The sequence below is a fragment of the Arachis ipaensis genome, chromosome B06 (assembly GCF_000816755.2).
Source record: "Arachis ipaensis cultivar K30076 chromosome B06, Araip1.1, whole genome shotgun sequence".
Taxonomy (NCBI): Eukaryota; Viridiplantae; Streptophyta; class Magnoliopsida; order Fabales; family Fabaceae; genus Arachis; species Arachis ipaensis.
In genome coordinates, this window is record NC_029790.2 from 16,494,726 (window position 1) to 16,520,603 (window position 25,878).

Sequence of the window (25,878 nt, forward strand, 5' to 3'; positions counted from 1 at the left end):
GGGGGCTAATGCCAAATAAGAGTATGATTCTCTACTACATGGTAGCTACAACATGTGAGTGAGAAATCAATATAAGCAAAAAGCATATCAACTGATACTTGATGCAAGAGTAAAGTTAAAGTNNATGAGAAAGAAAGAAGAAGAGAAGAGGAAAGAAGGAGAAAGGAGGAAGGAGAAAAGCAGGGTGCAAATCCGCGCGCGCGCAAAGCGCGCTCACGCGTGGATGCAGCAGGGACGATCCGCGTGCGCGCGCACAGCGCGCTTACGTGTGGATGCAGCAGGGACGATCCGCGCGCGCGCACAGCTCGCTTACGCGTGGATGAGCTTGTGCTCCCAGCACAATGCTGGCACAACGCGTGCACAACTCTCTGGTTTTTGTACCAGAAGTTGCGGAAGTGCAATGTGCGCGTGCGCGCACAGCGTGCTTGCGCGCCGATGGCCCTTTTTTTTTTTTTCCCAAAAAGCAGAAAAAATGCCCAAGAGCTCCCTATAATGTCCAAAACTCTTCTTTATTCAATAAAATATCAAACAATTCACAAAAATGCAATTTGATTTTAGGATTTGTTCATCTACTACTAATGAATACAACATACTAACAACCAATCTTCACAAACAAATCAATATGAAATGAAAATCTACCTACAATGGCAACTCAAATCACTTATTAAACAAAACTAAAAGAGGAAGGAAAGAGTTTACCATGGTGGGGTGTCTCCCACCTAGCACTTTTAGTTTAAGTCCTTAAGTTGGACATTTTGAGGGGCTCATTGTCATGGTGGCTTATTTTTTTTTGCCCAAAAAGCATAAAAATGCCCAAGAGCTCTCTATAATGTCCAAAACTCTTCTTTATTTAATCAAATATCAAACAATTCACAAAAATGCAATTTGATTTTAGGATTTGTTCATCTACTACTAATGAATACAACATACTAACAACCAATCTTCACAAACAAATCAATATGAAATGAAAATCTACCTACAATGGCAACTCAAATCACTTATTAAACAAAACTAAAAGAGGAAGGAAAGAGTTTACCATGGTGGGGTGTCTCCCACCTAGCACTTTTAGTTTAAGTCCTTAAGTTGGACATTTGAGAAGCTTATTGTCATGGTGGCTTATGTTTGTACTCATCCTTGAATCTCCAAGGATCTTTGCGTCTCAATTGGTTGGCAGAATTTCCAACCATATTCATCAAGCTCGGGCACAGTTCTACCCAAGATACGAGTCCCCATAGTTGGTCTTCACATAGCGAACCGGGATCCCATATCTTGTCTTCACACCCATCCGTTAGTTGAGTTTCATGGTTTTGTCGGATGAGCGGTTGACATAAAGGTAAATGACACCTAGAATTCTCTTTACTCCACCAATGCTTCCTCCTAGATCCATATAAAGCAATCCTTGTCCCAACATCATCCCTATACCTTGAGGCCTTGGCCTTGATAAGCTTAACACCTATTTTCCAACCACTACACAACTCGTTTTTACGTTTAATTCCACAAAGAGTTCTAAGTTGACCATCATTTTCAAGCAAACCATATTCAAGCGAGAAAGTAAAGCTTATGGATAAGAATTTTACCCACTTGAAAGTTGTATTGGATGGTAATTTGGGGAGAGAGGCTTCCCCACACTTAGACCATGCATCCTTGTGCTCTTCTTTGTGTATTTCCACCTCTTTGCAAGCCTCCTTGATTCCAACCTTTCCCTTTTTATCACATAGTTTGGTGTTGTCTTCAAGAACTTTGATTTCTTGCCTAATGGGAGGTGATTCAATTTTGGATAGGAACTCATTGTATATGATGGATAAGGGTCACATAAAGGTACTTGGTAGAAATGGGCTTGTGAGTATGGTTGAGCATCATGTTGAGGATAAGATTCATAGGCATATGGTGGTGGTTGCTTGTCATAAAAGGAGTCACCATAGCCATTGAATTGACATGCATTAGGATGAGAGTTATACCTATAAGTGTCCGGAGGTTGATGCCAATAGGAGTGATCAATTCCTTGAGGCTCTTCCCATCTTGGAGTGTTCCATCCTTGGTACATGTTAGCATTGAAGTTCACATTCCCTACAACACAATTAGAGCCAAACTCATAGCCAAAGTGGTGAGAATTCATAATGAGAGAACAAAATAAAACTAACAAAAATTAAGAAACAACAAAAGATAAACCTATTCACAATATTCACATATGTACAATAACCAATAACATAACACCATTGCAAGTCCCCGGCAACGGCGCCATTTTGACGAATGGATTTTTTGATGGTTTAGAATTTCACAAATGAATTCTCGTTGTAAGTATAGTTCCTAAACCAAACAATAATCCTTTCATACAAAAGATTGTTTGTCACAAGTAACAAACCCCTAAAATTAATAACCGAAGTATTCAAACCTTCTAAATCTGAAATCACTTAGCAAACATATCAAGGCATCTAATGGAATCAAGGAGAATTAAATTTAGCTATTTTAAGACCTAAAAAGCATGTTTTCACTCTTAAGCACAATTAAAGGAGAATATACAAAACGATGCTATTTCATTGAATAAATGTGGGTAAAAGGTGATAAAATCTCCTAAATTCAATACAAGATAAACCGTCAAATTGGGGTTTGTCAGACGCGCACGCGTGGATAGTTTGGAGGGGAAAATGATGCGTACGCGTCAGAGACGCGCACGCGTGACGTTCCTTGTGCTCCTAGCACCGTTCCAGCATCAAGCCACCACAACTCTCTGGCCATACACCCATTTACGCCGATTTGTAGGGTCACGCGTACGCGTGGGTGACGCGTACGCATGGGTGACGCATACGCGTGGAAGGATGATTTTGCAAGTGACGCGTACGTGCCAGGGACGCATACGCGTGGGCGTGTTTGTGCCTAAGGCACGCCTCCAGCCATGCTCCTGCGTAACTCTCTGTTTCATTCTTCTTTGTTTCGCATGCACACATGACGCGTACGCGTCAACGACGCTCGCGCGTCGTGTGCTTCTTTTTTTTATGCAGAATGCAAATGCAAATGTAGACTATATGCAGAGATAATGAGAAGAGTCACTAAGAAAAATAAAGTAGAATAAAATAAAATAAAACTAAGACTAAAACGAAATGATCATACCATGATGGGTTGTCTCCCACCTAGCACTTTGCTTTTACGTCCTTAAGTTGGACGGTCTTCAAGCTCATTCTGCTTCTGTTGGTGGGTCCTCCAAGAAGAAGACCTCTAGCTCTTTGTGTTCCTTCATCTTCTCACCATGATAAAGCTTTAGGCGATGTCCATTGACCTTGATGCAATTGGAACTTGAAAGATGATGCAGGTGGAAGACTCCATATGGCTCTGCTTTCTCCACCCTGTAGAGACCTTCCCATTTGGATCTCAGCTTGCCTGGCATGAGTCTCAGCCTAGAGTTATAAAGGAGAACTAGATCTCCTGGTTAGAACTCTCTTCTTTTGATATGCTTGTCATGCACGGCCTTCACATTCTCTTTGTATAATCTGGAGTTATCATAAGCTTCGAGTCGAAGGGTCTCCAGTTTTGCCATTTGCAGCTTCCTTTCAGCGTCAGCTTACTCGAATCCCATGTTGTATTCCTGCACAGCCCAGAAAGCCTTGTGTTCTACCTCTACTGGAAGGTGGCAAGCCTTTCTGTACACTAAGCGGACGGGACTCATCCCAATGGGTGTCTTATACGCTGTTCGATACGCCCAGAGCGCATCAACAAGTCTGGTGCTCCAGTCCTTCCTATGAGGCTTTACTATCTTTTCTAGAATCCACTTTATTTCTCTGTTAGATACCTCTGCTTGCCCATTAGTCCAGGAATGGTATGCTGTTGCCACTTTGTGAACTATCCCATGTTTCTTTAGTAATCCTGCTAATCTCCTGTTACAGAAGTGAGTGCCTTGATCACTCACGATTGCTCGTGGTGATCCAAAGCGACAGATAATATGATTTTTAACAAAGAAAACAACAGTGTTAGCATCATCAGTATGGGTAGGAATTGCTTCCACCCATTTAGAAATATAATCTACAGCTAACAGTATGTAAAGGTAACCACTAGAGTTTGGAAATGGACCCATGAAGTCAATACCCCAAACATAAAAAATTTCACAGAAAAGCATAATCTGTTGGGGTATCTCATCCCTCTTGGATATATTCCAAAAACCTTTGGCATGGGGACAGGATTTACAAAAGGTAGCAGCATCCTTAAAAAGAGTGGGCCACCAGAATCCACAGTCTAAGATTTTTCTAGCTGTTCTTTGAGGGCCAAAACGTCCTCCACTCTCAGAAGAGTGGCATGCCTCTAAAATGGACTGGAATTCTGATTGAGGCACACACCTTCTAATTACCTGGTTAGCACCATACCTCCATAAATATGGGTCATCCCATATATAATATTTAGACTCGCTTTTCAGCTTGTTCCTTTGATGCGTATTAAAATTAGGAGGGAAAGTATGGCTAACTAGATAATTAGCTACAGGTGCATACCAAGGAACTACTTCAGATACTGCGTGCAAGCTATCAAATGGAAAAGCATCATTGATAGGAGTGGAGTCATTCTTAATGTGCTCAAGGCGACTCAAGTGGTCTGCCACTAAATTCTGGTTACCACTCCTATCCTTAATTTCTAAATCAAATTCTTGCAGCAACAGTATCTAACGTATCAACCTTGGTTTGGACTCTTTTTTAGCTAATAAATATTTTAGAGCTGCATGGTCCGAGTACACTACCACCTTAGTACCAAGTAAATAGTCTCTGAATTTATCCAGAGCAAAAAAATAGCTAGAAGCTCTTTTCAGTGGTAGTGTAGTTAGACTGAGCAGTGTCTAAGGTCTTAGACGCATAAGCAATTATGAAAGGATCCTTACCTTTGCGCTGAGCCAACACTGCTCCTACTGCATGGTTGAAGGCATCACACATAATCTCAAAAGGCTGGATCCAATCTGGTCCTCTCACAATCGGAGCTTGAGTCAAGGCGATTTTCAGCTTATCAAATGCTCGCATGCAATCCTCACTAAACTCGAACTCAACATCTTTCTGCAGCAGTTTGGATAAAGGCAATGCTACCTTACTAAAGTCCTTGATAAATCTCCGGTAGAAACCTGCATGGCCAAGGAACGAACGGACTTCCCTCACGGAGGAGGGGTAAGGTAGACTAGAAATGACATCTACCTTTGCTGGATCTACAGAAATACCAGTATTAGAGACAACATGTCCTAGAACAATCCCTTGTTTTACCATAAAATGACATTTTTCAAAATTTAATACAAGGTTTGAACTAACACACCTGTCTAATACTCTAGCTAAACTATCCAAGCAAAGGTTAAAGGAATCACCATATACGCTAAAATCATCCATAAAAACTTTCATACAGCTCTCGATAAGATCTGAAAAGATACTCATCATGCATCTTTGGAAAGTAGCCGGTGCATTACATAAGCCAAAAGGCATCCTTTTGTATGCATACGTTCCAAAGGGACATGTAAAAGTAGTCTTCTCCTGGTCTTCAGGAGCTATATGAATTTGAAAATAGCCTGTATAACCATCTAAAAAGCAGTAATGGGATTTACCTGACAGGCGATCAAGCATCTGATCAATAAATGGCAAGGGGTAATGATCCTTGCGAGTAGCTTGGTTGAGACGCCTGTAATCAATGCAAACTCTCCATGAATTCTGCACTCTAGTTGTCAGGAGCTCTCCATGCTCATTCTTCACTGTTATGACTCCAGACTTCTTGGGCACCACTTGTACTGGACTGACCCATTCACTATCTGAGATGGGATAGATGATATCTGCTTCAAGTAGTCTGGTCACTTCTTTCTTGACAACTTCTAAGATGGTGGGATTCAATCTTCTTTGGAGTTGACGGACAGGTCTTGCTCCCTCTTCTAAGAATATTCTGTGCTCACAAACTTGAGGGCTGATGCCTACTATATCTGCCAAGCTCCACCCAATTGCTTTCTTGTGTCTTCTCAGCACACTGAGCAGCTGCTCCTCCTGTTGGAAAGTGAGTTCCTTTGCAATGATAATTGGGAACTTCTGATTATCCTCAAGGTAAGCATACTTGAGGTGGGGGTGGAAGGGACTTTAATTCCAATATCCGCTCATGGCTGGGCTCTGGATCATCTGGAGCTAGTGATAATGGCAAAGTGTCCTCATTGTGTTCAGAGGGTGTCCCTATACTTAGACCTTGCTCCATGTGCCTCTCTTCTACTTCTTGGTGAACTGCAGCTACCGTTTCATCAATGATGTTGCACTGGAAGATGGAATGATCTTCCTGAGGGTGCTTCATAGCTTCATTCAAATTGAAACTCACTGTTCTGCCATCTATCTCAAAGGAGTAAGTTCCTGAGAAGGCATCCAGCTTGAACTTTGAAGTCTTCAGGAATGGCCTTCCAAGCAGGATTGATAATGGTCTTCCTGAGTCATTAGGGGGCATTTCCAAGATATAGAAGTCAATGGGAAATGTGAGCCCCTTAATGCTTACCAGAACGTCTTCAGGAATTCCAACCACATTGATGATGCTTTTATCTGCTAAAACAAAACGAGCTGCCAACCTTTTAAGGGAGGGAGCCTCAAAGCATCATATATAGACAATGGCATAATACTCACGCACGCTCCTAAATCACACATGCAGTCAGAAAATATTACACCCTCAATGGTACAGTTAACCATGCATGGACCTGAATCACTACATTTTTCAGGTATACCTCCCATTAAAGCAGATATAGAACTACCTAAAGGAATAGTTTCTAATTCATTAATTTTATCTTTATGTATACATAAATCTTTCAGAAACTTTACATATTTAGGTACTTGTTGAATAACATCAAAAAAGGGAACAGTTACCTCAACCTTTTTTGAAGATTTCTACCATTTTGGGATCAAGTTCCATCTGCCTCCTGTATTTCCTAGCAAGGTGTGGAAATGGAACAGGAATGGTGCCACTTGCAGCTTCTGCGTCCTTTGGTGCTCCATTCCTTGGCTGTGCTTCATCTTTTTCAACCATGTCTTGTACTTCCTCTTCCTCCTCAACATCTTCCACTTCAACCATGTCTTCAACTGGGGTGTGTTCTTGTGGGCTTGGCTCCTCCTAATTCCTCTCTTACAGTGTAGTTCTGGACCTCAAAGTGATGGCATTGATGCCGCTCTTTGGGTTGGATAAGGGTTGAGAAGGAATTTCATTGGAGCTTGAAGGCTGATTATTAGAACTATTCATTGATCCAATCTGTGAGGCAAGAGCTTGTACAGTAGAGGTTAGACCGTTCAAGGTGGAGCTAAGTGTATTCTCCATGGCCTTTTGTCTTTGCTTAATAGACTGAAGCATTTCGTCATGAGAAGAAGAAGACGGGTAAGTGATCTGAGGGGCCTGCTGTCGGTTGTTCTGAGGTGCTTGGGACTACCTTAAGTGAGGTGCTTTGTAGGGCTGGTTTTGGTTCTGCTGTCTGTTGTTGTTATTCCACCTCTAATTTCCATTGTTGTCTCTGCCTCCTCTGTTGTAGTTGTCCCTCCAACCTTGGTTGGAATTATCCCTCCATCCCTGGTTGGAATGGTCTCTCCATCCCTGGTTGGAGTTGTCTTGCTAACCTTGGTTGTAGTTTCCACCTTGGTTGTAATTGCCGCCTTGTTGATTGTACCCTTGATTCGGGCGGTCATAAAAATTATGAGTAGCTGCTACGGTGTTGTCCTCTTGTTGAAGTTGCGGACACTCATAAGTGTAATGACTATAATCAGCACATATCCCGCATACTCTCTGAGGGACTAACTGTTGACTTTGTTGTGGTGGGGGAGGCTGAGGTTGTTGTTGATTTAGCTGTATTTGCTTCAGTAGATTGGTCATCTCACATATACTCTGTGTAAGAGCAGAAGTCTCAATGCTAGAGGAAACCTCTGTAACAGTCTTTGAGTGGTTATTCCTGTGCCTGTGATTCCGAGTGGACTCAGCTAGGTCGCTGATCAGTTGCCACGCTTCATCTGCGGTCTTGTACTTTTTTAGGGAACCATTACTTGCACCATCCAGTGTAGTCTTATCTCGGGACTTCATGCCTTGAGTAAAGTTGCTGATCAACACTAACTTATCAATCATGTGATGGGGGCATGCATCCAGAAGATTCTTGAAGCGCTCCCAGTACTCATAAAGAGTCTCCGATTCACCTTGAATAATGCAAGAGATCTCTTTCCTTAGTCTGTTTGTAACTTCAGCTGGAAAGTATTTTTCCAGGAATTTTCTCCTGAGCATATCCCAGTTAGTAACGGTCGCTTAAGGTTGAGTGTAGTACCACTCCCTCGCCTTTCCCTCAAGAGAAAATGGGAAGGCGGTTATCAAAATAGAAGTTTCATCTGCACCATGACGCCTAACAGTAGAACAGGCTGTCTGAAAATCCCTTAGGTGCTTGATAGGCTCCTGAGCAGGTAAGCCATGAAACTTGGGCATCAAGTTGATTAGTACAATTTTTAGTTCGAAATCTGCAGCCAGATTTGGGTGACGCACTTGATACGGTTGCAGAGTAAATTCTGGAGCTCCTGCCTCCTGAAGAGTGATCCTCCTGGGTGCCGCCATGTTACCTGCGCCTAAATCAACCAAATTAGTAGAAAAGGAGCTTGTTTCTCCTCAGATGGCGCTTCAGATTCGCCCTCAGATGAGACTGGTGAATTGATAATAACCACTTCATCACCCTCAGAGGCTAATCGACGCCGAGCTCACCTAATACGTGAAAGAGTTCTTTCAATTTCAGGATCAAATGCGGCTAAGCTCGGATCAGGTAACGAACGCATCATTCAAAGAAAGAAACATACAGCTCATGGTAATAAAATAAAACAAAATATGAAAAAATTAAAAATATGTACACTAACTAATAATTTAGCACACAATTACAACTCTCCGGCAACGGCGCCAAAAATTGACGCGGGGCGAAAATCAGCCAATTAAGAAATCAATATAGAAATACGTTGCGAGTATAGTTCTTAACCAGCAAAAATTCGCTCATCAATTTAGAAAGGTTGTCACAAATTTTAAAATAAAAATACTGGGAGTATGAATCCCAGGTCGTCTCCCAATGAGTTGACAAACGGGTGCTATCTTATTAATCAGGAGTTTTCTGAGAAAATTGAGAGTTGAATGACAGAAAATAAATAATTATAAATTAAAGAGAATTATATATTCAGAATAAAAAGCCTTGACTGGGGGAATGATCAATTGGAAGTTCTATCCTTATTGGAATTCTCTCAAGTGTAGTATAAAGAGGTTGTTATTTTCACCTAGTTAACCCTTACTAAATAAAGGAAAGTCAAGTGATTGAGCTAACTCTTATTCGCAAATCCTAGTCCCCTCCCTTGAGAAGGTCCAGCATTAGTAAATAGAGAATTAGCCAACAACTTCCAATTTAACTAATCACTTGAGCATTCCAACTCAAGTGTCTCCTTTTAATTAACCCCAATGTCAAGTTGGGAATCTACTCCATTTACATGAAAATTACTTGCATAGAATTAAAAAGGGAATAAAAAGAAGACATGATAGACAATAACTACAAATTAATTAAAAGTAAAAGTAATCATTTGCATTAATAAATTCTAAAAACAATCCAATTGTAACTCTAAACAAGAATTAAGAATATGGAAGAGTAAAGGAGTGAGAAAACAAACTAGAATACTATCTTCAACGGAGGTAATGACTCTTCAATATCCAAAGCAAAAACATAAAACTAAAAATATGTGAATGTAAAAGAAAACCTAGAGGAAAAGTAATTTCTCTCTAGATTCAGATCTAAAAACTAAAACTATGCTAATGAAAATCTGTGTTGAGTCTCTGCTCGTTCCCTGGCTCTAGTCTGTGTTTCTAGGTCGAAAACTGGGTCAAAACTCGACCCAAAATTGCCCCAGCGTTTTCTGTTATTTCTGCAGATCGCGCATGTCATGCGTACGCGTCATTCATGCGCACGCGTCTTTGTGCAAACTCCAATCCATGCGTGCGCGTCGATGCTTGCTGGTTATCTCCTTAGTTTCTTGTGTTTCTTCCATTTTTGCAAGCTTCCTCTCCATTCTCTAAGTCATTCCTGCCTTATAAAGCCTGAAACACTTAACACACGGATCACGGCTTTGAATGGTATAAAGGAGAATCAAAATACACAAATTAAAGACTCTAGGAAGCAAGTTTTCAACCATAGAATACCACTAGGAAGGAATTGTAAAATCATGCAAATCATATGAATAAGTGGGTAAGGACTTGATAAAAACCACTCAATTACGCATAAGATAAACCATAAAATAGTGGTTTATCAACCTCCCCACACTTAAACATTAGCATGTCCTCATGCTTAGTTCAAGGAGATCAAAAGAATAGATAGGGAAAAAAAACAAGACTCATGAAATGCAACCTATGTATGAATGCAACTATATGCTAAGATGATTCTGTACACTTGGTTAAAAGTAAATAAGTTCTCCAAGACACAAATAAATCAGATATCACTAATTTAAATCATACAGTAAATACAAGTAGACTCGTAAGTAGACAGCTCATGAAAGCAGGGAACATAGAATTAAGCATTGAATTCTCACTCATAGTGTATGTGCACTCTAATCACCCAAGTGTATAGGGTAATCCACTCTAGTCTTCTCTAGTCATGCTTTCTAAACTTTGTTCTTCACCTAACTAATCAACAAATATTTAATGTACCAATGCAAACATCATGAGGTCTTTTCAAGGTTGTAATGGGGCTAAGGTAAGGGTGAGGGTATATATATGGCTGAGTGAGCTATAAATTGAATCCTTGACTAACCTAAGCTCTCACCTATACATACTCTATATTCTTCTTAAATTGTTATCTTTTAGATTGTTTTTGCACAATAGAAGTACTTTCATCTTTTTTTTAAATATTTTTTTTTAATTTTACGTAATTTATAAGGTTATTAATTTTTAGATTGTATTTAATTTTATTTATTTTTATCGACAAATAATAGGTATTTTTAAGAGAAAATTGATATTGAAAGACAAAGAAAATACAAAGCGGAGCACAATTCAAAGTATATTTCATAAAAAAAATAAATTAATTATTTTACGATCATTGCTTTTTGGTTAGAATAATATATTTTTTATTTGGTATTTTCAAGTATGTCAGTTCTATATATTTGATTTTTATTGAGTATACAAAATAGCTAACATGTCATGAGATTTTTTTATTTGGTTATATATTATATTTTTTGCATTTGAATATTGATTTATTGTAATTCTTATTATTTGATTAGCGTGCACGTAAAACTTAAACCTTGAGGTTGGCACAATAAAACTGTAGTATATGATCTCATCTTTTTAATCCATAAATTATAGTCATCGGTAATTTTCTGTAAATATTATTTTTATATAAAGTATTTGTTGCAGATATAACTGAAACATAATTTATTATCTTGGTGATTATTAGATGTGATAGATATTGGTGACCCAGAATTTTTTTGTCGGCATTGCGACGCTACAATGTGGTATGAGGAGAGATCAGAGAAGTCCAAAACAGGATCCAATATTGAGTTCTCAGTATGTTGTATGCGAGGGAAGGTACAACTGTCGTTTATGCAACGTCCACCTCAACTCTTGCAAGATTTAATATCTAGAGCAAACCAAAGAAGCAAACACTTTAAGGATAATATAAGAACTTATAATAGCATGTTTTGCTTCATGCACGTTCTTGTGAGGTAAAATAGAGACCTCCATCAATGATAGGACAGGTCCTTCCCAGTTCATTATGAATAGACAAAACTACCACAGAATTGGAAGCTTGGTGCCAATTGAGGGACAAAGACCAAAATTCGGGCAGTTATATATTTATGATACAGAAAATGATGTCTCAAACAGGATAGAGATTTTCAGGTTTGTATCATGCATTTCAAATTGATTAAAAACATATTAAGGTAGTTCGTACTTTGATTTTGGTTCATTATGAATACTAATATTTTTCAATTAATGTTTTATACAATTCAAGAACAACCAACAACAACATTGACCAGTCCTTAGTTCTAGACCTCAAGGGCATGATCGATCAACATAATGTTCTTGCTCACACATTTAGAACAGTGAGAAACTACCTGAATCAAGGAGATATAACAAATATAAGGCTACGGTTGTTTCAGAAAAAAAATCAAAGGATGCAAAAGTCTAAAATTTATCATCTTCTAATGAGGTCGCAGCTCTAATAGTAGGAAATTTTGATTCTGGAGATGCAGAGCGTGATATTATAGTTCAATTAAAGTCCAAACATCTACAAAGGATTCATGAGACACACACCACAATTTATTCCTCTTCAATATCTTATGATGTTTCCTTACGGTGAAGATGGCTACCAAGAAGACATTCCTTTGCGAGAATCTTATAGGGATGATGAAAATAGAAAGAGACAGCGTGTGAGTTTAAGGGAGTTCATAGAATTTAGAATACAAGAGAGAAGGGTCGAGTATGCAACCATTGTCAATGGTGAAAGACTATTTTAGCAGTTCTTGGTTGATTGCTTTTCTATGATTAAAGCACAAAGGTTGACCTACTATCGAAACAACCAAACCAAGGTGAGGAGTGATATATACAAAGGGATTCAAGATGCAGTTGTTAGGGGTGAGACTCGTGCTTCCAAAGCAGGTAAACATGTCATCCTACCCGCGTCCTTTACTGATTGCATGAGATACATGTTTAATAATTGTCAAGATGCTATGACAATTTGTAAGAAATATGGATATCTAGACCTCTTCATTACAATGACATGTAACCCGAGTTGTCAAGAGATTGGCAGGGTTAACAATCCAAGGAACTTAAAGGTTGAAGACCGGCCAGATATATCGTGTAGAGTGTTCAAAATTAAGCTTGACATGATAATCTTGGATCTTAAGCAAGGAATTTCATTTGGAGTGCTAGATGCAGGTATTGCTCATCGTCCAACCTTATTTTTAAAGAAATATTCCTTTAGATTGTTATAAAATAAATGGCAAAATATTTTCTTACTTAACATATTGTTAATTTTTTATTATCACCCTTAATTTATCAAAGCAAATATATAAAATAGATAGTTTATTTATAACATATATATTTTTTTATCTTTTTAGTATAAGGGATGTATATGGTAAAATTCCAAAAAAGAGATCTACCACATGCTCACATTCTTTTATGGTTGAATGGAGACCATAAGATAACAATGACAACTCAAAGACCGGTTAATATCTTCAGAGTTGTCAGATCCTGTTCGGCACCCAAAATTGTCTAGAGCTGTATCTACATATATGATTCATGGACCATGTGGTAGAGCTTTCTCAAAATCTCCTTGCATGAAAGATGGGTACTGCACCAAATATTATCCCAAAACATTCAGTAGCACCACAGTTACCCACCATATAGAAGACGAGACACAGGAGTAGTTACTGAGAAGAAGGGAGTCCATATGGATAATAGGAATGTGGTTCCATACAATGCATATCTGCTGATGTCTTATCAAGCGCATATTAATGTAGAGTACTGTAACAAGTCAAATGCTATCAAATATTTGTTCAAGTACGTGAATAAAGGTCTAGACAGGGTAGCAATTGGAGTTATAAAGGAAGCTTTTAGTGGAGAGGATGCTCAGATTATTGATGAGATCAAACAATTTTATGATTGCATATATTTGTCTGCATATGAGGCTGTGTGAAGAACTTTAACTTATGATATTAATCAGAGGTGGTCTTCGGTGATGAGATTAACCTTTCATTTTCTTGGAGAGCAAAATATCATCTTTAAAGATGATGACGATCTTGAGGAAATCGTGGAAGAAGAGGAAGGAAAATATATGATGTTCTTAGCATGGATGGAGGCCAATAAAAATTTTGAAGCATGTCAAACTTTGACGTATGCTGAGTTTCCAAATCAATTTGTTTATGATAGAGAAGTAAGGGAATGGCATCCACGCAAAAGAGGGTATTCTATCGGGAGGTTAAACTATGTTCCAACGGGTACAAGTGATATTTACTAAATGAGAATTTTGTTAGCTGTTTAGAGAGGTTGCACAATATATCTGTCTATTAGGACAGTTAATGAGATTGCATATTGTTGAGTTAAGAAATTAATTAATGTAATTGATGATGACAAACATTTGATTAGTGGGCTAATCACCCAATTAGTTTTGATTATTTTGGATAAGTGATGCAGACCAAAATAAGTGTTGCAGCAACCCAACATTAAACAAAAGATATCTGCTGGTGGGCTGAATGGTAAGTGAAAATAAAACAAGCCCAAGTCATTCATCTCAAGTTCAATTCTTCAAAGAAGCAAAGGCAAGGCACCAACGGGCTGAACTTGAGTAGAACCCGAAACAAGCCCGAATTGATTTCAATTCCCTCTCACTTGTTTTCACCAAATCAACGTTCTCTTTCTCTGTCTCAGTCAAACCACAGAACTCAGAAAAAGTAAGAAAGAGAGCTTAGTTCCTAAGCTAGTCATGAGAGAAGAAAGAAAGAGAAAGACCAAGCTTGAAAGACAGAAGTCTAATCATCCATTTCAAATAAAATCAAGCTTAGGTAAAGGTTAAAGGTAACTCATTTCCTTTTTTATGCATCAGATCTTCTTCTCTTCTTCCCAACTCTCTGCAAGTCCGAAAATAGCATAAAAGGAAAAGTTGTTTTCTGCCCTAATCTGCTGTATATCTACGGTCACAAGTAAGCCTTGGAGACCAAGTAGCTTATCAATGGCTCAGATCCGTTTTGCCATTGGAAGATTTTTGTGGTTGCTGTTTTATGGCTTTCGGTCAACCTTGGAAGGTCAGAAGCAAAGTTTCCATTGTGAGGATTAATGGGAAAAAGTGAGACAGCGGGTTAGTAAAGCTCAAGGCTCAAGAAGTTGACTTTGAAAGAAGAATCCAGCAACATGCAAGGAGACAAAAGAGGTTTGATGATCATTCAGAAGTCAAGGAGAGATAACCAGAGTATTGAGGTTTTGTTCTGAGAAGTGTTCTTTGAAGAAGTTCATCTAACTGGACAGTGTTTCCTAGTAAAAGGAGCATTCTGCCAGAATAAAAAACTGAATTAGAGGCTAGCAAATCTGATCTATCATATAGCAAAGAGGCTGTTGATGAAGTCAATCTCCTTCATATTTTACAGATTATAATGTACTTTTCAATGTTTATCTTTCTGTAATTTCTTGTGAGAAAAGGCATATTGAGAGAGCTCAAGTAAAAGCCATGAGCGGAAAAGGGCTGAGTGATACACTTGAGAGAAAAGCCTAGAGTTATTTTCTGATTTCTTTAGGTATGTTTGTGTCTTGTATCTTATACATGTAAGGTATCCCTTTCTTAGTTGGGTTAGCACTAAGAGTGAATAGTTAGGTATTAGCATAGCCAATGTCAAGCTAGGTTAGAACTTGAGTGTGAAAGGAGTGTCAATCCTGTGGAATTGGTGTATGTAATACGGTTAACTATAGTGAAAATTCCTCCATTGTTGTGGATGAGACTGGACGTAGGTTGTATAGCATAAGGCAACCGAACCAGGATATATGCTGGTGTTAGCTTTTCTCTTCTCTGCACTGTTCTATTTTATGATATTCATGAGACAAAAATAAATTGTCTCATAAATTTCAGCTGCTGAGTTCAAACAGAATCAGAATTCAAATATCATTTGAAAGGGTCAGTTCAGAAACTTAAAAGAAAGGCATAGATTCAACCCTCCTTCTCTAAGCCTACCACAACCTTCAATTGGTATCAGGAGCTAAGGTCTCAAGAATCAAGCTTAACCGCTTGGAGCAAAGATCCAATGGCAAACAACTTGGGCACAACCACAGTTGCCTACACTCTCACTGAAGGCCAGTCAAACAACCGGCCACCTTTCTTCAATGGGAAGAACTATGCCTACTGGAAAGAAAGGATAAGGATCTTCATCCAATCTATTGAGTACAACATATGGAAGATTGTTGTGAGCGGTCCCAAGATCCCAACAAAAACAAGTACTGATGGCGTGGTGACTCCAAAAGAAGAAGCTGAATGGAATGAAGATAATAAGAAGAAAATGGAGCTGAATGCTAAAGCAATCAACCTTCTTCACTGTGCTATCAGCTTTGAAGAGTACCGGAAGGTGTCTAGATGCAAGACAGCCAAAGAAATCTGGAAAAAACTCTAGGTTACACACGAAGGCACTAAAAAAGTCAAAGAAACGAGGATCGATATGCTGCGAAAAGAGTATGAGATGTTCAACATGAAGGATGGAGAAAGCATTGATGAAGCATTTGAGAGATTCTCAATCATAATCAACAACCTTGATGCTATGGGTACAAACTACTCAGAACAAACTCTAATGAGAAAACTCCTTAGAAGCCTCACAAAAGAATGGGAAACCAATGCCACTGTCCTAACCAAGAGCAATAACCTAAGCCCCATAACCTATGATGAACTGAGAGGAAAACTCCTTGCCTATGAAACCACACACACAAACCCGGACTCAAAGAAAAAGGGAATAGCCCTCAAGTCAAAAATAGAACCAAAAGAGAGTGAGTCCAGTGATGGTATTTCAGATGATGAACTTTTGTTTTTTGCTAGGAGATTTAGAAGGGTGCTGAAGAACAAGGGAAAATACAAGGGTTCAAGTTCAAAGGAACACAAGATCGACTTGAGCAAGGTGACGTGTCATCATTGCAAGGAGGCTGGACATTTCAAGCTAAATTGTCCAAAGCTCAAAAAGGAGGACAAAGAAAAGAAGGAAAGGAAGAGAATGCTCATGGCAGCTTGGGAGGATCTCGAGAATGACTCCAATGAGGAAGAAGAGTCTGAAGGTGAAGACAAAGACTGTTTCATGGCTGGAAACAAAAATTTTGATGAGGTAAATTACGTTAATTTGTCTATGGATGATCTACATGCTATTATTGATGATCTCACCTTAAACACCTCAAAACTGCTTGACAAGTACAATGAGTGCAGATCTGAAAGAGATGTGTTAAGAGCTGAAAATAATTTTTTAAAAGAAAAAGTGAAGGAAACTGAATGTGCTTTAGACATCATTGAAGAAAACAGATTTCTAAAATCTGAACTTGAAAAATTAAAAGGAAAGCACATTGTGGATCCTTCTCATGAGTTAATTGCTGAAAATGAAAGATTAAATGATATGATTAAAAGACTAAATGGTGACTTAGCAAAATTTGCTCAAAGTTCAAGTAACCTGGACAAATTACTTGCGAGTCAAAGACCATTATTTAAAAAATCTGGTTTAGGCTATATAGCCAAGGAAGATGCAATTTTCAATGATTCCTCTATAAAATTTGTGGCATCTTCATCAAATACTAAATCCACACCAATCAAATTTGGTATTGGATATGTTCCAACATTTGAAGAAAAATTTGATGAAGTATACACTAGTGAAACTGAGCCTTCACTAAGAACTGAACCTAGTTCAAATAGGCCAGGTTTGTGATACATTTCGAAAAATGAGGTCGCCTTCAAGAAACCACTTTTTTACAACAAAACCTCATTTTCGAAGAACCCAAAAGTTTTCAAAAATTCTGGTGAAAATTCTTTTGTAAAGAGGAATAATTATAACAAAAATCAGTTTGTCAAAAGAAATGAACCTCTTCCAAAAACCAGAAAGTTTCAATCATGTAATCATTTCCAGCATGGTAGCTCATCTAAATTTCAGTAACATGCATCAGAAAATCATTGTTTTAATTGCAAAAAATTTGGTCACTCATATGCACAATGTTTTATTGAAAAGAGAGTTGTGGAAAACCAAATTTATAATGTTGTTTGTGATTTCAATGCACTTGGGCAACCAAGATGGATTAACTTCAAAGGATCCAAATTAATTTGGATACCTAAGGCTACTTGAAACTCTTCATATAGATTTGCCTAGCATCCAAGAATAAAAAAGACATGTGGTACATGGATAGTGGATGCTCAAGGCACATGACTGGAAGGTCAACTTATTTTATCAAACTGAATAAGTATGATGGAGGTTTTGTGACCTTTGGAGATGATGGTAAAGGTAAAATTATTACTGTTGGAAAAGTAGGTAATGAACAATCTACTTTCATTGATGATGTATTTTTGGTATGTGGTTTGAAGCACAATCTTTTGAGTATAAGTCACTACAAGAAAACTAGTTATTACAGACAGATTTACAGACATATTTAGTCCTTATTACAGACGGATTTTTGGTTACCGACGAAATTACCGACGGATTTTGTCCCTCTGTAAAAGCCCCGTCAGAAATTATTTACCGACGGATTTTTTTCCGTCGGAAAATTACAGACGGATTTTTACCAGTTACCGACGGATTTTCCCTCTGTAAATTCTCCATCCATTTCTCGAAACCGACGAACTTTCCAACAGATTTTCCGTCTGTAATTTGAACTTTGGAAAATCATCTCACACTCTGATTACAGACAGAAAATCCGTCTGTAAATTCGTCAGTAAGGTAAAAATTTTTTTTTTCTAATTACAAAATAAACTTATTTTCATACAAAATAAATATAAATTTAATACAAATTTTTATCTAATTTGTATTCGAATATTTATAATATTTCAAAAAATAAACAAATTCATCGTATTATCAAACTAAAAGAAAAGTACTATAAACAAGCAAGTCAATATATATAATTCAAAACACAAACAAAATGTATTGATCATCAACTATAATTCCTAGTATATCATCAACATGCTGCTTCTTGTAAAACATTCTGGGTGGCATTAAAACGGCAAAGAATGATTGGATGAGAAAAGTTAAACCCCTAAACCAAGCATCTACAGCAACAAATCAGCAGATATCTATATTCTTTCTTTTTCTGCCACTCACACAGGCCCAGTCATCCATTTTCGACACTTCTATGCCTTCTAAGAATAGTGAATATTTCTGTAATAAGTTCTGGACCTGCATAAGGAACAAAGGAGATGAATTTAGGAGGAGAATGTGATTCGAAGCAGTTCCACCAACAAGAATTTGCATTTGGCAGCAAAGAGATAGCTGCATTCCGAATAAAGAAAATCGATAATGAGAATTAATTGAACATTTAAACTACCTGTTCACTTAAGATTCCAGAGAGACCAATAATTGCTCCAGGCTTTACAGAAAAGATAATTTGATCAGCAAGATTTAACAGAGGATTTAAAAGTATGTTTGCGATGACCACATCATATTTATCCTTGTGAGTGACTCTGTCTATCTCGAAAGCATTTTCTCCCTCGACAACTCTAGATGGCCAGTCATCCCTGCAGGATGAAGAAGTTTGGCTTGCAATCAAGTGCAGTTGCAGCTTGTTTGGTCTGATGTTATTCAGAGTAGCATTTTCAGATGCTGATGCAATTGCTTGTGAATCTATATCGACTCCAATGGCAAAGGCAGCACCAAACTGCAAAAGGTCTATTATTGGTGAATATGAAACTGCAGAAGGTCTAGAATTGCTTTCCTGAACTCTCATTTGATTAATTTCTCAACTGATTCTATTACATCAATAATATGCTCTTTCATACTAACTTAATTAAACCCCAAACCCTATATAAGGCCCAATAAGTACAGAACATGTCATATCAAAATGTCTCTGAAAATTTATATCTGTCATATGTTCTGTCAATTAACCAAAAAAAGACAGTTAAAATATGTGAATATGATAGAGACGGTTATAATATTTAGCTTTCCACACAGATGTTCAAGGAAACAAAGTAAGAATTAAAATGAACTCTACTGTACACCAAAGGCATTCTCGCACTGATAGTTTTCCATAATATGAATAAGTGATCATTCCCCGAATAAGAATGCTAAGTAAAGAACGCAGTAAATTTAATAGCTATTAAATAGAAACCAAACAATTAGCAGTTAGCTATTAAACAGAAACCAAGAAGCAAACTGACCTGAGCTCCTTTCATCCAGTCATCCTCCTCAATAATTTTAACTTCATATCTTGGTATCTCTTTCAAACCAATAGAATCAGCAGCATGTGAAATGCTCATATTTATATCCTCACCTTCAAGAAAAATGGAACTAACACAAATCTGCAGAGTTTTAGAAGTGTTTGAAACAGTTCACATAAAATGAGTGCCTTGATCAGATTAGAACTGCAGAGTACCTCTCGTTGGTTTTCACCCTCTGATATTGTCGGATTCCTGAAGAACCAAGAGAGAAAAAAAAAAAAGAAGCAAAGATCATATTCACATTCATACCAAACCCACCGAAAAGTAAGAACGGAAAAGAGATAATAGAAACAGTAGTGCCATCACTAAATAAAAGAAACAGTAGTGCCCACTTTGCTTAGGCATGGACCCTGCATAATCAAATTTCAAGGGAAGTTGAGTAACTTAATTGAATAGAGAAGCTTCTATTCTAAATTACTAATCAATATTAAGTTGCATCAAATATATAAAATTATATGTGAATAACAAGGAGGTAATGTTCATTTTAGTCCTTTGACTAAGTAGGAATAACTCCATTTAGGCAGACACTTAATCAAAGCTACCACACACATTGAAATATCTATTATTGTCAAAACAGATTTGAATGTAATGCAGTAATGCTGCATCTCAATGAACTAAGCAATAGGCAAAGTGCGACACTGGTTTTGAAAGATAAAGAGCCTAAAATCAATGAAACAACAACCTATGCATTAAAAGATAAGAAGCATACTTGTTGAGCTAGCTCCCTAGTAGGAGAGAGCACAAGGCAAAGAGAACATTGTAAATTAGAGACTTGGGCAAGGAAAACCATTTGATGAGAAAAACTGCAGCCAAAAACAGAATTCAATAAGCCATTGATTTGCAGCAACAAATACATATAGCGAGGCTTTAATCTTAGCAAGTAACCTCAAACAAGCAAGTAACTCTAACAAACAAGTAACCTCAAACAAGAAAAGCTTATACCTTCCTTCTCGTCAATTTTTGTTCAGTCAACTGTCAAACAAGAACACATTCAAATAATTAGAATAAAGCAACAAAATTTGGAGAGAAGAATGTTAGAGAGAAGAAAACTTAAAATTATCCTTAAAATTAAGTAGCTTCATGAGTACTATATTTATCATACAAGCAACAACTAATTAACTATTTGTGTTCACGGTTAAAGACTAGATTCATTCACTTAATTAATTTAGAAAATATATATTATGATCTCAATTTATTAAAAAGGTTATGTTAGAACGTACAGCAGACAGAGAAGGAGTGAAATCAAGTGAACAAGTATGATTAATTAATAACTTAACAAGCCCTGCAATCAAGTGAACACTAAACCTATACTAGCTAGGAATATTGTAATATAGTATCATGAATAAATGAATTACTGGCCGCATGAAATTGTAGATATTGATTTCAAATTCAAATATTGCTTTCTTATTATTGTTGATGAGAGATAATAAAAATAAATGGATAAACATACATTGCGTGCTTGAACCTTGAAAAACATTTAAATTTGATCAATGGGTTGGTTTGCTTTTATTTTCGGGAAGATTCAGAGAAATATATAACACAGCAGAGACGTAATAATTTCTTACTTCCATTTTAGAAACCTAGCTTAGTCATGAAATTATATTAAGTCTCTTACTTTGAAGCAGTTAATAATCCTTTATATAGTCAAAATTGAATTTAAAAGCAAGAAGGAGAGTAAGTACCTTACTTGTTCATATAATAACATGGTGCAATAAACTTGGATCTGACTCTTGGGTTCCCTTCATTAGCTCTGGAAAAGACCCATGGGCCGCTAGAATCCATCTTGAAGGGCAGAGGCTTGGCTCTGTCTCTCCTGCCTGTAACCTGTACACCCCTTTTTCTCAAACATTCTCCTTGTCTTGCAATCCAATTTCAAACTTCAAATAAGTAAATAAAGAAACAAATAAATAAAAAACATGGAACCCAAATCTATAAAGAGCAACTGGCGTATTAAGAGCAAAACACTATGTACCTATTAAGAGCAAAACAACATCTTAAGGTGGTTACTGTTGAACTCTGACTATCTGTAAGGAAGCAACTGGCATAGGTGAGGACACCAGCGAATGTTTGGCAAAGCCACAAGGCCCAGAGCCTACCCCTCATTCCAAACCTCTTTGAAACTGCATCAGATATGAACCCTCCACCGGGCCTGGAGAAAAGATTCGCCAATCCGAAACTGGCAGCAATGATCCCAGCAGTGTGCAGCTTGAGATTGAATCTGTCACAGAAGTACTCAGCTATGATGTTATCAATAGTCAACTCCACACCAAAGCAGTATCCATAAGTGAAGTACAGACAACAGTATTCAATTTCTGAATAAAAAATTAATCTTTACAACAGCAAAAAAAAATATAAATAAATAAAGCATAATGCCAACAAAAAAGTGTCAAAAAGAGATTATAAAGCATTACTTACAGTATTTTAGCTTAGCTTAGCTTAGCTTCCTTTTAATTGCAGTAGGGAACAAGCAATAATCAAAATTAAACAAAGGGGAAGGAGAGAATGAAAAGGATGGGAGCATAGAGAGCATACATGTTCGTTCTTTGTTCATCAAAACAAACATGTCGTTCTCAACCACCTTTGCTACTCCCAATCAGCTATAGCAATTCTTTGCTTCTGTCCTCCAGAAAGTTGGGTGCCACCTTCTCCAACTTGTGTTAGAAATAAACTATCAGGCTTTAAATTTGAATGCGTATTTTCTGATATCAAAGTGTTTTAGATATACACTTTACTAAAAAACACAATAAAATGAGGTTAGGAGATTAGGTCACTTTGCATCTAAAATTAATTGGCCAATTCTCTGGTGCATTTAACTTTCATGCTGAAATTTGTCATTTTAATATATTAATTTGGAAAAAAGCTGTCATTTTAATGGAAGAGTCTTCTCCTAATCTCATTTGTGAGGAAGTTATTCTTTCACCTGGAGAGGGATAATCTTGGATGATCACAAACCCAAGTAGCTAGTAATAAAATCAAACTATGATGTAATTCACTAAAACCTATCATGACAACATCAAAAACTTTCCCTCACTGGATATGGCTGGATGCATGAATCAAGCAAAGTTAAGTGATTAGCAGCAGCATCCATCAACCCCAAAATAAATCAAATCAAATCGGAAAATAAAAAAGTTGAAAAAAAGAAAAAAAAGCGTATCATCGTAGAAGAAAATATACTCCATCAAGCAAACAATACAAGAAATTAATATGAATAAAAAATAAAAAATAGTAATTATAACAATTAACAAAAGAATAAACAGAGAAATTAGGTTTGAAAAATTGAAAAACTGTGAAGAGTGGCACCTGAAGCAAATTTTGAAGATATGAATCACCACATTTACCAAACTTCAAGGCTGGTCAATCTTCAACTCCTTTGCACAAACATCAAAGCCAATACACGCAGCAACTACTACCTAAACAAGAACAAGAACAAGTTGTTTGGCTACTAAGAAAACAAGAGAGAGAGAGAGAGAGAGAGAGAGAGAGAGAGAGAGAAATGGAAATAAGAGGCAAAACCGCAGATCAAACACCTTTGAGAATTAAAGGAAGCAGAGATTAAATCACAAAATCGGAAATGAAATCACAAAATCAGAAACAACGAGGGCGAGGAGCAGAGATTAAATCACAAAATCACAAACCGGCGAGGAGCAGAGAATCAGAAACAATGGATGGCGAGGAGGGGAGGAACCCTTCGCGACGGCGACGCCACGAGCTCAACTCAGAACTTCGTGCGACGGCGAGACGAGGAGGAACGATGCGAAGAGGGTCGAGTAGAGCTTCCCCAGATGACGAGGGCACCCATGGTCTGTCCCGCCGGCGGCGACACCACCTTCTATCGGAGGAGAAGAGTTCGAGGGATGAGGGCTGCTGGAAACGTTCGAGGGATGAGTGTGAATGGAGTGTGAATGGGTGGTGATAAAATTAGGGTTACCTCGATATTTTCGACGGAAAATTTAAATTACAGATGGATTTTCCGTCTGTAATCATTTTTCACGGAAAAAAATTAATTTTTCCGACGGAATTATCGACGGATTCTCTTTTCCGTCTGTAATTTATGCTAATTATTTTTTTTATTTTCCGACAAAAAATCCCTCTGTATTTCCGTAGGATAAAATCCGTCGGAAATATCCGTCTGTAATAACTAGTTTTCTAGTAGTGAGTCAGCTGTGTGATTTAGGATATTTAGTGACTTTCAAAAGACTTGAATGCTGTGTTGTTAATGAGAAGACAAATGAAGTGCTTTTTGTTGCCAAGTGTTTTAATAATATGTATGGACTTACTCTTGATGAACTAAAGGATCAAAATGTAGCTTGTTTTCATTCTAAAGAATCTGAAAAGTGGTTATGGCACAAGAGATTGGGCCATGCAAGTATGTTTCAAATAAACAAACTTGTAAAGAAAGAATTAGTAAGAGGTCTTCCTTTGATAAAGTTTGACAAAGACATCACTTGTGATGCTTGCCAAATGGAAAAACAAACAAAAAGTTCTTTTAAACCAAAGGAAGACATCTCTACTAAAAGACTGCTTGAGTTGCTACACATTGATTTATTTGGTCCAACAAGAACTCAAAGCCTAGGTGGTAAATATTATGGTTTAGTGATTGTGGATGACTATACTAGGTTTGGCTGGGTTTTATTTCTTGCACACAAAAATGAAGCCTTTTCGGCCTTTGAACCTTTTTGCAAGAAAATTCAAAATGAAAAGGATTTAAAGATTTCTTCTATAAGAAGTGATCATGGAACTAAATTTGAAAACAATTTATTTGAATCCTTTTGTGAGAAATTTGGAATATCTCACAACTTCTCTTGTCCAAAGACACCACAACAAAATGGTGTGGTGGAAAGAAGAAATAGAAGCATACAAGAAATGACAAGAGCTATGCTTTGTGAGAGTAATGTTTCAAAATTCCTTTGGGCTGAAGTGGTTAACATAGCTTGCCACATTTTGAATAGAACAATCATAAGAAAATTTTTGAAGAAAACCCCTTATGAACTTTGGAAAGGGTACCCACCAAACTTAGATTACTTGCACATCTTTGGATGCAAATGTTTTGTTTTAAATAACAAGGACAATTTGGGTAAATTTGATCCAAAGGCGTATGAGTGTTTATTTGTAGGATATTCCACAACTAGTAAAGCATATAGAGTTTATCATCAAGATGCTAGGATTATTGAGGAGTCCATACATGTTACATTTTGTGATACTAACTTGGTGCAAAGTATTTTGAAAGATTGTGATGCAGGAAATCAAGCTCAAAAGGACGTTGAAACTGTGCAAAATCAAGAAAATGGAAATTCTGTTCAAGCTGAACCAGAAACTGTTGTTGCTGAAAATTCAAGAGACAATTCCATTTTGTCTCATGAATCTGAAGGAAATCATGAAGCCAGCAGCACCCAGAATCCTTTGGTATCTGAATCTGACTCCAAGTCCACCAGACCTCGTGAATGGAGATTCTTAAAGAATTATCCTGAGGAATTTGTCATTGGGGACGTCTCTCATGGAGTTAGAACTCGGTCTTCAACAAGAAAAGAAAATGAAGGAACAAAGATTGCCCTTCTTTCTCAGATGGAGCCTCAAAATGTTAAGGAAGCCTTTGGTGACCCTTCTTGGATAAAGGCAATGGAAGATGAGCTCCAAGAGTTTGAGAAGAACCAAGTTTGGACATTGGTTCCTAGACCAAATGGAAAGAAAGTGACCGAAACCAAGTGGATTTTTCGGAACAAGCTAGGAGAGGATGGTAGCATTGCAAGAAACAAAGCAAGACTAGTGGAACAAGGATATGACCAAGAAGAAGGAATAGACTTTGATGAATCCTTTGACCCTGTTGCCCGAATGGAAGCCATAAGACTTCTCTTAGCTTATGCTGCATTTTGTGGTTTTAAATTATATCAAATGGATGTGAAATGTGCATTTTTAAATGGTGTGATAGATAGGGAAGTGTATGTGGAGCAGCCACCAGGTTTTGAAAATAAAGAGTTTTCCAACCATATTTTCAAATTATCTAAAGCTCT

General features: G+C 37.5%; 2 protein-coding genes across 21 annotated transcripts; one reads left to right on the plus strand and one right to left on the minus strand.

Moving 5' to 3' along the window:
* Positions 12,288 to 13,642, plus strand: LOC107646428. Its single transcript, XM_016350611.1, has 4 exons — positions 12,288 to 12,374; positions 12,465 to 12,603; positions 12,670 to 12,882; positions 13,467 to 13,642. The coding sequence occupies exons 1-4, from the start codon at positions 12,288 to 12,290 to the stop codon at positions 13,640 to 13,642; spliced, it is 615 nt and encodes a 204-aa protein (XP_016206097.1).
* Positions 18,533 to 23,779, minus strand: LOC107645757 (ribosomal protein L11 methyltransferase). Of its 20 annotated transcripts, none has more exons than XM_021104137.1 (13): positions 23,506 to 23,773; positions 23,171 to 23,280; positions 22,403 to 22,521; positions 21,967 to 22,088; positions 21,843 to 21,894; positions 21,558 to 21,694; positions 20,813 to 20,842; positions 20,580 to 20,673; positions 20,203 to 20,220; positions 20,026 to 20,062; positions 19,811 to 19,940; positions 18,982 to 19,311; positions 18,533 to 18,833 (listed from the first exon to the last, which is right to left on the minus strand). In XM_021104137.1, the coding sequence occupies exons 9-13, from the start codon at positions 20,213 to 20,215 to the stop codon at positions 18,720 to 18,722; spliced, it is 624 nt and encodes a 207-aa protein (XP_020959796.1). In that variant the 5' UTR covers positions 20,216 to 20,220; positions 20,580 to 20,673; positions 20,813 to 20,842; positions 21,558 to 21,694; positions 21,843 to 21,894; positions 21,967 to 22,088; positions 22,403 to 22,521; positions 23,171 to 23,280; positions 23,506 to 23,773; the 3' UTR covers positions 18,533 to 18,719. The 20 variants fall into 20 exon arrangements, 14 of the variants coding, with proteins under 14 accessions (XP_020959796.1, XP_020959795.1, XP_020959793.1 ...); XM_021104136.1 differs by having other exon boundaries at positions 21,558 to 21,728; XM_021104134.1 differs by having other exon boundaries at positions 21,558 to 21,747.